General features: G+C 46.7%; 1 protein-coding gene across 1 annotated transcript in view; it reads right to left on the bottom strand.

Moving 5' to 3' along the window:
- LOC110485968 (aromatic-L-amino-acid decarboxylase) overlaps positions 1–16,061 on the bottom strand; it is a 38,245-nt gene extending 22,184 nt beyond the window's left edge. Inside the window, exons 1-4 of the mRNA XM_021557241.2 lie at positions 15,940–16,061; positions 9,557–9,764; positions 8,145–8,258; positions 7,429–7,548 (exon numbers count right to left, since the gene is read on the bottom strand). Coding sequence (XP_021412916.1) covers positions 7,429–7,548; positions 8,145–8,258; positions 9,557–9,757 — 435 coding nt within the window. The 5' untranslated portion in view covers positions 9,758–9,764; positions 15,940–16,061. The remainder of the gene's footprint in view (positions 1–7,428; positions 7,549–8,144; positions 8,259–9,556; positions 9,765–15,939) is intronic.
- Positions 16,062–16,448: the final 387 nt, after the last annotated feature.

The following is a 16,448-nucleotide window of genomic DNA, read 5'->3' as shown; positions in this document are numbered from 1 at the left end:
TGATGACCACGGCCCCGAGGACGCATGTCCAAAATCCTACGGACCCTGTAGATGGGTGCGCCCTCGACAAGGATGGGGGGGGGGGGGGGGAAGACGAGCGGGGGCGCGAAGAACGGGCTTGACACAGGAGACATGGAAGACCGGGTGGACGCGACGAAGATATCGCGGCAGAAGAAGTCGCACTGCGACAGGGTTAATGATTTGAGAAATACGGAACGGACCAATGAACCGCGGGGTCAACTTGCGAGAAGCGGTCTTAAGGGGAAGGTTCTGAGTGGAGAGCCAAACTCTCTGACCGCGACAGTATCTAGGACTCTTAGTTCTACGCTTATTAGCAGCTCTCACAGTCTGCGCCCTATAACGGCAAAGTGCAGACCTGACCCTCTTCCAGGTGCGCTCGCAACGTTGGACAAAAGCCTGAGCGGAGGGGACGCTGGACTCGGCGAACTGAGATGAGAACAGCGGAGGCTGGTACCCGAGGCTACTCTGAAAAGGAGATAGCCCTGTCGCAGACGAAGGAAGCGAGTTGTGGGCGTATTCTGCCCAGGGGAGCTGTTCTGACCAAGACGCAGGGTTGCGAAAAGAAAGACTGCGTAAGATGCGACCAATAGTCTGATTGGCCCGTTCTGCTTGACCGTTAGACTGGGGGTGAAAGCCGGAAGAGAGACTGACGGAAGCCCCAATCAAACGGCAAAACTCCCTCCAAAATTGAGACGTGAATTGCGGACCTCTGTCCGAAACGACGTCTGACGGAAGGCCATGAATTCTGAAAACATTCTCGATGATGATTTGTGCCGTCTCTTTAGCAGAAGGAAGCTTAGCAAGGGGAATAAAATGAGCCGCCTTAGAGAACCTGTCGACAACCGTAAGAATAACAGTCTTCCCCGCTGACGAAGGCAGTCCGGTGACAAAATCTAAGGCGATGTGAGACCACGGTCGAGAGGGAATGGGAAGCGGCCTGAGACGGCCGGCAGGAGGGGAGTTACCGGACTTAGTCTGCGCGCAGACCGAACAAGCAGCCACGAAACGACGCGTGTCATGCTCCCGGGTGGGCCACCAAAAACGCTGGCGAATGGAAGCAAGCGTACCCCGAACGCCAGGGTGGCCGGCTAACTTGGCAGAGTGAGCCCACTGAAGAACGGCCAGACGAGTAGGAACGGGAACGAAAAGAAGGTTCCTAGGACAAGCGCGCGGCGACGGAGTGTGAGTGAGCGCTTGCTTTACCTGCCTCTCAATTCCCCAGACAGTCAACCCGACAACACGCCCCTCAGGGAGAATCCCCTCGGGGTCAGTGGAGGCTACTGAAGAACTGAAGAGACGAGATAAAGCATCAGGCTTGGTGTTCTTAGAGCCCGGACGATAAGAAATCACGAACTCGAAACGAGCGAAAAACAGCGCCCAACGCGCCTGACGCGCATTAAGTCGTTTGGCAGAACGGATGTACTCAAGGTTCCTATGGTCAGTCCAAACGACAAAAGGAACGGTCGCCCCCTCCAACCACTGTCGCCATTCGCCTAGGGCTAACCGGATGGCGAGCAGTTCGCGGTTTCCCACATCATAGTTACGTTCCGACGGGGACAGGCGATGAGAAAAATACGCGCATGGGTGGACCTTGTCGTCAGAGAGGGAGCGCTGAGAAAGAATGGCTCCCACGCCCACCTCTGACGCGTCAACCTCGACAACGAACTGTCTAGAGACGTCAGGTGTAACAAGGATAGGAGCGGATGTAAAACGATTCTTGAGGAGATCAAAAGCTCCCTGGGCGGAAACGGACCACTTAAAGCACGTCTTGACAGAAGTAAGGGCTGTGAGAGGAGCTGCCACCTGACCGAAATTACGGATGAAACGACGATAGAAGTTCGCGAAGCCGAGAAAGCGCTGCAGCTCGACGCGTGACTTAGGAGCGGGCCAATCAATGACAGCTTGGACCTTAGCGGGATCCATCTTAATGCCTTCAGCGGAAATAACAGAACCGAGAAATGTGACGGAGGAGGCATGAAAAGTGCACTTCTCAGCCTTCACAAAAAGACAATTCTCTAAAAGGCGCTGGAGGACACGTCGAACGTGCTGAAGATGAATCTGGAGTGACGGTGAAAAAATCAGGATATCGTCAAGGTAAACGAAAACAAAGATGTTCAGCATGTCTCTCAGGACATCATTGACTAATGCCTGAAAGACAGCTGGAGCGTTAGCGAGGCCGATAGGAAGAACCCGGTATTCAAAGTGCCCTAACGGAGTGTTAAACGCCGTCTTCCACTCGTCCCCCTCCCTGATGCGCACGAGATGGTAAGCGTTACGAAGGTCCAACTTAGTGAAAAACCTGGCTCCCTGCAGGATCTCGAAGGCTGAAGACATAAGAGGAAGCGGATAACGATTCTTAACTGTTATGTCATTCAGCCCTCGATAATCTATGCAGGGGCGCAGAGACCCGTCCTTCTTCTTGACAAAAAAAAAAAAAAAAAAAAAAAAAAAAAAAAAACCCGCTCCGGCGGGAGAGGAGGAGGGGACTATGGTACCGGCGTCAAGAGCTACAGACAAATAATCCTCGAGAGCCTTACGTTCGGGAGCCGACAGAGAGTATAGTCTACCCCGGGGGGGAGTGGTTCCCGGAAGGAGATCAATACTACAATCATACGACCGGTGTGGAGGAAGAGAGGTGGCCCTGGACCGACTGAACACCGTGCGCAGATCGTGATATTCCTCCGGCACCCCTGTCAAATCACCAGGCTCCTCCTGTGAAGAAGAGACAGAGGAAACAGGAGGGATAGCAGACATTAAACATTTCACATGACAAGAGACGTTCCAGGAGAGGATAGAATTACTAGACCAATTAATGGAAGGATTATGACAAACTAGCCAGGGATGGCCCAAAACAACAGGTGTAAAAGGTGAACGAAAAATCAAAAAAGAAATGGTTTCGCTATGATTACCAGAAACAGTGAGGGTTAAAGGTAGCGTCTCACGCTGAATCCTGGGGAGAGGACTACCATCCAGGGCGAACAAGGCCGTGGACTCCCTTAACTGTCTGAGAGGAATGTCATGTTCCCGAGCCCAGGTCTCGTCCATAAAACAGCCCTCCGCCCCAGAGTCTATTAAGGCACTGCAGGAAGCTGACGAACCGGTCCAGCGTAGATGGACCGACAAGGTAGTGCAGGATCTTGAAGGAGAGACAGGAGTAGTAGCGCTCACCAGTAGCCCTCCGCTTACTGATGAGCTCTGGCTTTTACTGGACATGAAGTGACAAAATGACCAGCAGAACCGCAATAGAGACAGAGGCGGTTGGTGATTCTCCGTTCCCTCTCCTTAGTCGAGATGCGGATACCTCCCAGCTGCATAGGCTCATCTCCCGAGCCGGCAGAGGAAGATGGTAGTGATGCGGAGAGGGGGGCAACGGAGAACGCGAGCTCCTTTCCACGAGCTCGGTGACGAAGATCAACCCGTCGCTCAATGCGAATAGCGAGTTCAATCAAGGAATCCACGCTGGAAGGAACCTCCCGGGAGAGAATCTCATCCTTTACCTCTGCGCGGAGACCCTCCAGAAGACGAGCGAGCAAAGCCGGCTCGTTCCAGCCACTGGAGGCAGCAAGAGTGCGAAACTCAATAGAGTAGTCTGTTATGGATCGATTGCCTTGACATAGGGAAGACAGGGCCCTGGAAGCCTCCTCCCCAAAAACAGATCGATCAAAAACCCGTATCATCTCCTCCTTAAAGTCCTGATACTGGTTAGTACACTCAGCCCTTGCCTCCCAGATTGCCGTGCCCCACTCACGAGCCCGTCCAGTAAGGAGAGATATGACGTAGGCGACACGAGCAGTGCTCCTGGCGTAAGTGTTGGGCTGGAGAGAAAACACAATATCACACTGGGTGAGGAACGAGCGGCATTCAGTGGGCTCCCCAGAGTAACACGGCGGGTTATTGATTCTGGGCTCCGGAGATTCGAAAGCCCTGGAAGTGGCCGGTGGATCGAGGCGGAGATGGTGAACCTGTTCTGTGAGGTTGGAGACTTGGGTGGCCAGGGTCTCAACGGCATGTCGAGCAGCAGACAATTCCTGCTCGTGTCTGCCTAGCATCGCTCCCTGGATCTCGACGGCTGAGTGGAGAGGATCCGAAGTCGCTGGGTCCATTCAAGGTCGGATTCTTCTGTTATGGTGCGTGAATGAGGACCCAAAAGCGAATTAACAAACAGAGTACTTTAATGACGAACATACGTGGGCTCAGATGGACAGGTAGATTCCGACAGGACAGGACAAGGTTGCAGCACACACGATGATAGTCTGGTTCAGGCATGAGACACACAAACAAACAAACAAGAATCCGACAAGGACAGGAGCAGAAACAGAGAGAGATATAGGGACCTAATCAGAGGGAAAAAGGGAACAGGTGGGGAACGGGGTGAATGGGTAATTAGGAGGAGACAAGGCACAGCTGGGGAAAAGAGGGGGAGAAAAGGTAACATAACAACGACCAGCAGAGGGAGACAGGGTGAAGGGAAAGGACAGAGACAAGACAACATGACAGTACATGACACGATGAAGCAGATGCTATGCTACAGGACTGTTGTGCTAGCACCGACTGGAATATGTTCCAGGACTCATCCGATGGCATTGAGGAGTTTACCACATCAATCACCGGCATCATTAATAAGTGCATTGACAAAAATGTTTCCAAAGTGACGGTACGTACAGTGGGGAGAACAAGTATTTGATACACTGCCGATTTTGCAGGTTTTTTCCTACTTACAAAGCATGTAGAGGTCTGTAATTCTTATCATAGGTACACTTCAACTGTGAGAGACGGAATCTAATACAAAAGAGGTCAGAGAACCACACTCAATGTCAGCAAGACAAAGGAGCTGATCGTGGACTACAGGAAACGCCCCCATTCACATCGACAGGGCTGTAGTAGAGCGGGTCGAGAGCTTCAAGTTCCTCGGTGTCCACATCCCTAAGCATCTATCATGGTTCAAACACCAACACAGTCGTGACGAGAAAGTTGAAAAGATTTATCATGGATCCTTATTTTTTTTTATATAGCTACACCATTGAGAGCATCTTGACTGGCTGCATCACTGCTTGGTATGGCCACTGCTTGGCATCCGACCACAAGACGCTACAGAGGGTAGTGCGTATGGCCCAGTACTTGTGCCGAGCTCCCTGCCATCCAAGACCTCTATACCAGTTGGTGTCAGAGGAAGGCCCTAAAAATTGTCAAAGACTCCAGCCACCCAAGTTATAGACTGTTCTCTCTGCTACCGCATGGCAAGCGGTACCGATGCCTGAAACCAACAGGACCCTGAACAGATTCTACCCCCAAGCTATAAATAGTTATTTAAATAGTTAACAAAATAACTACCCGAACTATCTGCATTGACCCTTTTTGCACTAACTTTTGCTGCTACTGTTTACTATCTGTCACTTTATTCCTAAATATACATATTTTATTTAATTACCTTGCATCCCTGCACATTAACTCACTACTGGTACTCATTGTACAGTATATAGCCAACTTATCGTTTCTCATTGTTGTCAACGGAATTTCATATATGTGTACATTAATTAAAATCACTCAGTCTATTGATAAGAATTTGTAAGATTCTTATTTGCATAAAATAGACAGAGACCAGTCTTATTGTCACCTTCTGACCTTAGTTCCTTTGTTTTTGTCTGTGTTTTAGTATGGTCAGGGCGTAAGTTGGGGTGGGCAGTCTGTTTGTTTTTCTATGTTGGTTTTTGAGTTCGGCCTAGTATGGTTCTCAATCAGAGGCAGCTGTCAATTGTTGTCCCTGATTGAGAATCATACTTAGGTAGCCTGGGTTTCAGATTTGGTTTGTGGGTGTTTGTTTCCGTGTGAGTGTTTGTTGCCACACGGTACTGTTTCGGTTTCGTTCGTTTCACGTTTATTGTTTTGTAGTGTTCCGTTTATGTCTTTAAATAAACGTTATGGACGCTTATCCACGCTGAGCTTTGGTCCGATCCTTCTTCCACCTCTGAATGCCGTTACACTTATCAAAATGAGATAATAGTATTTATTCTCGGAGCGCGCTCCCATTGAACCACGAACAACAGTTTATATCCAAAATATGACGTCATAGGTTATAAAATATAATTCCTCCTATCGACCAGGACAAAGCAGGTTCAAAAGTTTATTCCAACCTCCTAGCGCACACACACATCAATATTAACTTCTGAAGTCTCACCATTATCTATCACTATTCAGCAGACAGTTCCAGATAACAAAAACCTAGGGAATGCTCTTGCTGCCTTATCTAAACGCCCCAGAGTTTATAGTTGAGTCGGTTCAACCATAGGTTAACGATCCTTTTTGCTTACTCAAAACCCACAACCCATTCCTCCCCAACCTAGATGGAATGGTGTTTATTATGTTTCATTACTCTTTGTTCATGCTACATAATCCCTTCCTTATGAACTAACAATATTAATCAGATATTGTAAAACAGGGTAGAGTTTAATTAGTTATAGTTCTATTTAAATGTAGATATAGTTTAGTCATTATTCATAAAATTCCTATCAATTGTGTATCTGTTATTACTTTTATTTTATTTTTCAATTATTTATCTATTTTCTTTCTCTCTGCATTGTTGGGAATGACCCGTAGGTAAGCATTTTACTGTTAGTTCACACATGTTGTTTACGAAGCATGTGACGAATACAATTTGATATGATTTGACAGTATTATAATTTCACTCCCAATCATAAACACAAATCTCACTCATTAGCTTCTGTTTTAATAAAACTGCTCCTAAATGCATCTCATACTCTTTCAAATGCTCCTCGCAACATGGTGCATCATGTGAGATGGCAACTTGTCACAGCTCTCATTAGGCTGGCAACAAGTGAGGAGGCCTATTTGTTGCCATAGTGAAGTGCACTTAAAACCCCAGCCATAAACAAAACACCCCTAGGATGAGCCATGCTCCTTGATTGCTTCAATAGAGGGCCAGCCTCTCTCTCTCTGCAGTATCCACAACAATAAATGAACGCTGAACGCTTCACCACACGAAATAAGTACACACACACACACACAAGCCCATCTTTGGCTGACATATTAAAAAGGCAATTTCCTGCTGTTTATTTGGTGCTGTGAGGTGAAAAATAACAAAAAAATATATGACAGACAAATTGCTGGCAGCAACAGAATCGAGAGCAGTCAATTGCTTTCCCTATTTTCCTAACATCTGCATTGTTTTTAAAGGCAAAGTGGCAGGGACTGTAAATATGGTATTGACCCTGTGAATGCCATATGTTCTGTACTTGGCTGTCCTTACTTTGAATCTGACTATGACAAACATCCCATTTAATTGAGTAATTAATGTATTTGAAAGTACGCGTTGAAATGCAGGAATACAACTGTGTAAATAAAACCAATGCATTGTCTAACCCCAAAAAATGGTGGGTAGTTTTACCATACCTGGATGACGCCTCCTCCTTGTCCGTGTGTCCCGGCGATGAAGTCCTCTGGCAGCTTGAGCATCTTCCCCAGCCAGTCCATCATGACTGTCTCCAGCTCTGTACACGCCGGACTGGCAGCCTACAGTAACATGGGGTTAGAGACAGGGTCAACACACAGATCTGTACACGCCGGACTGGCAGCCTACAGTAACATGGGGTTAGAGACAGGGTCAACACACAGATCTGTACATGCAGGGCTGGCAGCCTACAGTAACATGGGGTTAGAGACAGGGTCAACACACAGATCTGAAAATGCAGGGCTGGCAGCCTACAGTAACATGGGGTTAGAGACAGGGTCAACACACAGATCTGTACATGCAGGGCTGGCAGCCTACAGTAACATGGGGTTAGAAACAGGGTCAACACACAGCTCTGTACAAGCCTGGAATGGCAGCCTGCAGTACGTGGACTGTGGAGTTACCACACCATTTGGACATGATGAGCGAAAAATGCTAATATCGGTCCATTGAATTGAATGGGATTTATGCCACAAATGCTAAAAAATTATATTTGGAAACAGTGCCATGGAATCTAAACCAAAGCATGGATTGCTGTCATACCTTTTTGTAATTTGGGTGAACTATCCCTTTAATGTCTTAAAATGGTGATACTGTTCAAATCACATTCAAAAGAAAGAGAGAGGATGACAGAAAAAGATGACAAGGTCATACATACCCAGGAGAATCCGATGCAACCAATAGCTCCAGACAGCATGTCTGCCAGCATGGCCGGGAAGGAGTTAGCCGTGGGGAAGTAGGCATAGAAGTACGGGCTGTGCCAGTGGGTCACCTTAACACAGGTAGCCTAGAGGTTAGGGGCCGGTTCAAATCCCAGATGTAACCTGACGGAGAAAATCTAACAGGATGTGTGCTGGCACTCAGAGGTTTGCTGGTATCAAAATCCTGCTAAATAACATATCTTGCCATGGTGCCACTGAGCCCTTGAGCAAGGCACTTAACCCTTAAACTGTTCTAGCCCTCAAGTAAGGCAGTTAAACTGTTCCAGGCTGAATTCCCATCTTGTGCCTGTGTGGGGCACCAAGCTAGAGGCTGCCAGTGTCCCTGTCTGTCTCCCTTACATGCTTTTCCCACGGTGAGTCATTCATTAGACTAACTGGGCTTATTCCACACTGTTAAAAGCAGAGGTGGTAGAGGAAAAAAAGATGATAATGATTGATAATGGAATAACGGCTTTCATGCTACAGCTAAGGAAAGAGTTTGGGTTGGGAGTCGGGGGCAGATAGATTGAAACGGGTTTGTTTCTCTGGCAGTGAGATTATTGTTGTGAGGTTAATCATTCATTTAAAGTCTTTGAACTTTGCCACGTGAAAGGCCACAGAATGCGTGGCATTTTCCAACCACTTGTAAAAAACAACTATATGGTAATACGTGTCATATACAGTTAATGTGAGCTTAAATTAACTGATTGCGCAGTACAGACAACAAAGGACAATGGAACACCTTGTCTCGTTAGCAAAACGTTCAACACTGAAGCTCCTTACTGTACACCTTCTGAATGATCCCTAAACCACTGTCAACAGACCCAGACCAAAATATTTAATTCCATATGCACCACCTATTCATAAGGAAGTATGCATAAGAGATTCACAACACCTTTATGAAACCTGTCATAATGAGTATTGCAGTATGATTAATAACAACAATTATAACACATGTATTCAATATAATGAATAACCTCTTGAAATAGATCTTTATTTATCCATTGTACAGTGGAAATGTGTATTCTTACTGCCTTGGAAGAGGTTGGGAGCAGCACAGGGTTAGAGGTTAGTGACTGGGTGCATTGACTGTTGTGCATGTTCTTGTGATCGTTCAATGTGGCCCGGATGCCACTGGGTAAACAGCTCATTGATATCATCAATATTATAATATTTAATTATGAACTTTTCACTGATGAAATCTGAGAGAAAGCAGATCTCCAATAACAGAGTACCTGACCTAGAGCAAGTTATAAAGGCCTTATGTATGCCACCTTCAAGCAAAGTATTACCATCATGTTACAGCTGTAATCACCCTTCAATCAATAGTCACCTTCTCTATAATAATATAATAATCTAAGCCGCCTACCCCAGGCATGATGACCCTCTCAATGTCTTTGACCACGTCCTCGTAGGTGTCGGGCTCCTCAGGGGCCTCCTCAGGGATGAGGGACCGCAGGTACCCAGGCTCCACGTCGGGGTACACCGGCCTTTGCTCTATATTCTCCAGGTAATCTGCTATCAGGTCTACCATCTCCTTCCCTCTCCTCCGGAACTCTGCAGCGTCCATTGTACAACTGGAACAGACAAATGTCCCACTTTATTGTCCCAACCTTTAGTAACAGTCCCATACACTTAATCCCCGAGTACATGCACGTGTGCTCGCACACACACACGCACACACGCACACACACAATTTAGCATTAAGGGAAAGCCAGCCATATTGTGGACATCGACACCTTGCTTTCTGGACAAACTAAACTTATTTGCCCTGGCCTCCCGGGTGGCGCAGTGGTTAAGGGTGCTGTACTGCAGCGCCAGCTGTGCCATCAGAGTTCCTGGGTTCGCGCCCAGGCTCTGTCGTAACCGGCCGCGACCGGGAGGTCCGTGGGGCGAAGCACAATTGGCCTAGCATCGCCCGGGTTAGGGAGGGCTTGGTCGGTAGGGGTGTCATCGCGCACCAGCGACTCCTGTGGCGGGCTGGGCGCAGTGTGCGCTAACCAAGGTGGCCAGGTGCACGGTGTTTCCTCCGGCGCATTGGTGCGGCTGGCTTCCGGGTTGGATGCGTGCTGTGTTAAGAAGCAGTGCGGCTTGGTTGGGTTGTGGAGGACGCATGACTTTCAACCTTCGTCTCTCCCGAGCCCGTACGGGAGTTGTAGCGATGAGACAAGATAGTAGCTACTACAACAATTGGATACCACGAAATTGGGGAGAAAAAAAAAAAAAAAAAAACGTATTTGCCCTGCTGCGAGGAAAACAACACTGAGCTGACGTGGGCCCCTGCCACTCACGAGGACTGTGTGCTCCGATCTACGTGGCTAAACGTAAGACATTCGCGCACCAGCGACTCCTGTGGCGGGCTGGGCGCAGTGTGCGCTAACCAAGGTGGCCAGGTGCACGGTGTTTCCTCCGGCGCATTGGTGCGGCTGGCTTCCGGGTTGGATGCGTGCTGTGTTAAGAAGCAGTGCGGCTTGGTTGGGTTGTGGAGGACGCATGACTTTCAACCTTCGTCTCTCCCGAGCCCGTACGGGAGTTGTAGCGATGAGACAAGATAGTAGCTACTACAACAATTGGATACCACGAAATTGGGGAGAAAAAAAAAAAAAAAAAAACGTATTTGCCCTGCTGCGAGGAAAACAACACTGAGCTGACGTGGGCCCCTGCCACTCACGAGGACTGTGTGCTCCGATCTACGTGGCTAAACGTAAGACATTTAAGCGCTTTAACCCTCGCAGGGCTGCCTGCCCAGACGGCACCCCAAGCCATGTCCTCAAAGCATGTGCAGACCAGCTGGTTGAAGTGTTTACAGACATATTCAATCTCAGGTAGTCTGTTGTCCCCACTTGCTTCAAGATGTCCACCATTGTTACTGTACCCAAGAAAGCTTAACTGAACTCAATGACTATCGCCCCATAGCACTCACTTCTGTAATCATTAAAGTGCTTTGAAAGGCTAGTTAAGGACTATAACACCTCCATCTTACCTGACAACCTAGACCCCCCTACAATTTGCATACAGACCCGCTACAATTTGCATGCTGTTCATCAACTATAGCTTGGCTTTCAACACCGTAATGCCCTCCAAGCCCATCACTAAGCTCAGGGACCTGGATCTGAACCCATTCCTGTAGAAATTGGGACCTGGACTTCCTGATGGGCCAACCCTAGGTGGTGAAGGTAGGCTACAACACCTCCGCCACGTTGATCCTCAACATGTGGGCCCCACAGGGGTGTGCGCCCAGCCCCCTCATGTCCTCCCTGTTCACCCAAGCACGTCTCCAACTCAGTTTGCTGACTACATAACAGTGGTAGACCTGATTAGCAACAACAGCAAGACAGTCAACAGGGAGGAGGTGAGTGCCTTGGCAGACTGGTGCTAGGAAATAACCTCTCCCTTAACGTAAAAAAAAACAAGGATCTGATCGTGGACTTAAGCGACAGCAAAGATAGCAATCCCCCATCCACATCTAGAGCGAGGGTCAAAAGCTTAAAGTTTCTCTGTGTGCACATTGCTGAGGACCTGAAATGGTCCCTTCACATGACATCCGGCCACCAAGACCCTCACAAACTTCTACAGATGCACCATCGAGAGCATCCTGTCAGGCTGTATTTGCACCGTCTGCAATCTCAGGGCTCTCCAGAGGGTGGTGCGGTCAGCCCAACACACCATCGGGAGCACACTGCCTGCCCTACAGGTCATCTACAGCACCCGGTGTCACAGAAAAAACAGAATGGGCATCAACACTGTCACATGACCCGAGTGGATGGATGAGTGAGGTCAAATGACCTGACCTTGATCTCATTCCAGGAAGTCTTCATCCAAGTCTTCATCCAGTCAGAGGCAGTGTCAAGTATCCATTTCAAATGAGCATCACAGCATCAAACCTAAATACTTCTTTAGTAATTCATCTTCAAAGGGTACAAGTTTATTTTTATTTTTTATTTCACCTTTATTTAACCAGGTAGGCAAGTTGAGAACAAGTTCTCATTTACAATTGCGACCTGGCCAAGATAAAGCAAAGCAGTTCGACACATACAACGACACAGAGTTACACATGGAGTAAAACAAGCATACAGTCAATAATACAGTAGAAACAAGTCTATATACGATGTGAGCAAATGAGGTGAGATAAGGGAGGTAAAGGCAAAAAAAAGGCCATGGTGGCAAAGTAAATACAATATATCAAGTAAAACACTGGAATGGTAGATTTGCAGTGGAAGAATATGCAAAGTAGAAATAAAAAATAATGGGGTGCAAAGGAGCAAAATAAATAAATAAATAAATAAAATAAAACAAATACAGTAGGGAAAGAGGTAGTTGTTTGGGCTAAATTATAGGTGGGCTATGTACAGGTGCAGTAATCTGTGAGCTGCTCTGACAGCTGGTGCTTAAAGCTAGTGAGGGAGATAAGTGTTTCCAGTTTCAGAGATTTTTGAAGATCGTTCCAGTCATTGGCAGCAGAGTACTGGAAGGAGAGGCGGCCAAAGAAAGAATTGGTTTTGTGGGTGACCAGAGAGATATACCTGCTGGAGTGCGTGCCACAGGTGGGTGATGCTATGGTGACCAGCGAGCTGAGAAAAGGGGGGACTTTACCTAGCAGGGTCTTGTAGATGACATGGAGCCAGTGGGTTTGGCGACGAGTATGAAGCGAGGGCCAGCCAACGAGAGCGTACAGGTCGCAATGGTGGTTAGTATATGGGGCTTTGGTGACAAAACAGATGGCACTGTGATAGACTGCATCCAATTTGTTGAGTAGGGTATTGGAGGCTATTTTGTAAATGACATCGCCGAAGTCGAGGATTGGTAGGATGGTCAGTTTTACAAGGGTACGTTTGGCTGAAGGATGCTTTGTAGCAAAATAGGAAGCCAATTCTAGATTTAACTTTGGATTGGAGATGTTTGATGTGGGTCTGGAAGGAGAGTTTACAGTCTAACCAGACACCTAGGTATTTGTAGTTGTCCACGTATTCTAAGTCAGAGCCGTCCAGAGTAGTGATGTTGAACAGGCGGGCATGTGCAGGCAGCGATCGGTTGAAGAGCATGCATTTAGTTTTACTTGTATTTAAGAGCAATTGGAGGCCACGGAAGGAGAGTTGTATGGTATTGAAGCTTGCCTGGAGGTTAGTTAACACAGTGTCCAAAGAAGGGCCAGAAGTACACAGAATGGTGTCGTCTGCGTAGAGGTGCATAGAGGTGGATCAGAGACTCACCAGCAGCAAGAGCGACATCATTCATGTATACAGAGAAGAGAGTCGGTCCAAGAATTGAACCCTGTGGCACCCCCATAGAGACTGCCAGAGGTCCGGACAGCAGACCCTCCGATTTGACAGACTGAACTCTATCAGAGAAGTAGTTGGTGAACCAGGCGAGGCAATCATTTGAGAAACCAAGGCTGTCGAGTCTGCCGATGAGGATGTGGTGATTGACAGAGTCGAAAGCCTTGGCCAGATCAATGAATACGGCTGCAAAGTAATGTTTCTTATCGATGGCGGTTAAGATATCGTTTAGGCCCTTGAGCGTGACTGAGGTGCACCCATGACCAGCTCTGAAACCAGATTGCATAGCAGAGAAGGTATGGTGAGATTCGAAATGGTCGGTAATCTGTTTGTTGGCTTGGCTTTTGAAGACCTTAGAAAGGCAGGGTAGGATAGATATAGGTCTGTAGCAGTTTGTGTCAAGAGTGTCTCCCCCTTTGAAGAGGGGGATGACCGCAGCTGCTTTCCAATCTCTGGGAATCTCAGACGACACGAAAGAGAGGGTGAACAGGCTAGTAATAGGGGTGGCAACAATTTCGGCAGATAATTTTAGAAAGAAAGGGTCCAGATTGTCTAGCCCGGCTGATTTTCTCTTTCAGAACATCAGCTGACTGGATTTGGGAGAAGGAGAAATGTGGAAGTAAACCTAAGCAATGTTTATTTAGTGCAGCACACATTGCCAAGAAGATCATCAAGGACCTCAGCCACCCGAGCCACGGCTTGTTGACCCCACTACCATTTTTTAAAATACATTGTTTACATTTTAGTCATTTAGCAGATGCTCTTATCCAAAGGCGACTTATTGTAGTAACTACAGCTATTTTTCGTACTGGTCCTTCATCTACAAGGCAGACACAATACAGGGGAATCAAAGCTAGGACCAAGAGACTGCCCAGTAGCCTACTTTACCCCTTGTCACTGTCACTAGCCGGCTACCACCGGGTACTCTACCCTGCACCTTAGGGAATGCTGCCCTATGTACATAGTAATTGAATGCTGATCACTTTAATAAAGTTTACATAGTATTTATATATAAACTGCATTAAATGTTTTATATATTTAATTTTTTATTATTGTGTGCTTGTTTGACATTTACTGTATTGATTGATAGGAACTAGGAACATAAGCATTTCGCTGCACCCGCTAAACTGTGCACGCGACCAATACAATTTGATTTGAACACAGGAGCAGCATGACAAATACTACAGACCTATATTGTGAGTTGATGTAGTGATCAGATAGATAACATAGTGAGGCTAATACAGGACAGAGAGGTGTTCTGCCCCTGACTGACACTGCTACTGATAGTCCCCTGTAATCCGCACTAATGCAGGTGTGTGTGTGTGTGTGTGTGTGTGTGTGTGTGTGTCCCACTAAATCTACTGCTCTATTTGATTGCTTAACAGAAAATTCCATTAGTGGTGATTAACCTAATCACCGTGCTGGTACACTTCTGGCTCTTTATGCCCTATCCAGACTCCAAAATGTACATCTCTAAACTAACATTCAGCAAGTGGTTTAGTGCAGGATTTCCCATGCAGCACCACGGAAACAAAGTGTCTAAAAGAGGCTTCTAATCTGTTTCCGTGGTGGCCTAATCTGAAATGTATGATAAATAACCCATGCAGGCTAAAAATGTAAGGTATGTAAGCAAGTTTCTTGCAGTGTTTACATATTGAAGATTTATCAAAATGGGGAACGACAGCCTACAAAATTCAATACATAAAGCTAACTGTAATAGAACAAACGCTCTGATTCAAATGACACAGATCAGAGGGAATTTCAAGAGCAATAGAGAAGCAAGAGAGAAAAAAACACAAAAGCAATTGCACTATAGTCTATCAAGCTGTTACGAAACACCACAGTACATCTACAGAAGCGTATCATTCTGAATGCCACCCATGCATGCAACACTCAACAGAGACATATGAACATTGCCATCTTCTCTTAGAACAAAAGTGCTATCTAGAACCTAAAAGGGTTCTTCAGCTGTCCCCATAGGAGAACACTTTGAATAACTATTTTTGGTTCCAGGTAGAACCCTTTTTGTTCCAGTTAGAACCCTTTACTGAGAAGGTTCTACATGGAACACAAAAGAGTTTTACCTGGAACCAGAAATGGTTCTCCTATGGGGACAGCCGAAGAACCCTTTTGGAATTTGTAAGATAATTTGTAAGTGTGTGTACAACCCAACATAGTCATTCAGGTGTTGTTGTTTCTATCAATCCTCTCTGCCAGAGCTGTACATATCAAGTTAAGGAGTGCTGATATAGGAACAGTTTTGACCTTTGGACCATAATGACAAAGATTATATATACACCGGAAGGACCTGATCCTGGACCAGCACTCTTACTAAGATACTGTACATACAGCCCCCGGTGTGCATATATTCTGCAGCCCAGTAGAGACCTGCAGTCCTGAAAAACCATAAGAGTATTAGAGCAGTGGGTGGGTAGATGGTGGGTGGTAGTAGGTGGTTGGCAGTGGGTGTACTCACGTTGTCGGGCACAGTCGTGGTCGGGTCCTCCTCTCCTTCAGTCTTCATACACAGCAGCAGTGTGCAGTGGTGTACAGCAGGAGCGGCGAGCACAGCTCTTTTATCTGCCCAGTGGCCCCCCTCAGCCAGCCAATGGGAGTGTGGCTCCTGGCCAAGGCAGTGTGCACAGGCAGGAAGGGCTGATTCACAAGGAGTTAATGAGATCCTACTAATTTTCCACACAGCCTGATCGACACAAAGGCTTAGTACACACCTGTTGCACGGCACTATTATAACTACTATTGTTAATTGATATTACTGTTAGTATTACCACTTATCAATTAAGCCTCATAATCTTGGGTTTTGGAAAGCAGTTAACTGACAAGCATAATTTCAACCAATGGGGTATAACTGTTTATTACATACTTATAAACCATTTATAAACTACTAATTTAACATTTACAAACTACTTATAAACCCTGTTATGACTCATTTTAAGTATACTGTTTCGGTTGATATTTGATATAGTT

Source organism: Oncorhynchus mykiss, chromosome 2, assembly GCF_013265735.2.
Source record: "Oncorhynchus mykiss isolate Arlee chromosome 2, USDA_OmykA_1.1, whole genome shotgun sequence".
In the NCBI taxonomy this organism is placed as follows: Eukaryota; Metazoa; Chordata; class Actinopteri; order Salmoniformes; family Salmonidae; genus Oncorhynchus; species Oncorhynchus mykiss.
Note: the sequence above shows the minus strand (reverse complement) of the source record. Positions and strands in the feature narration are given on the sequence as shown.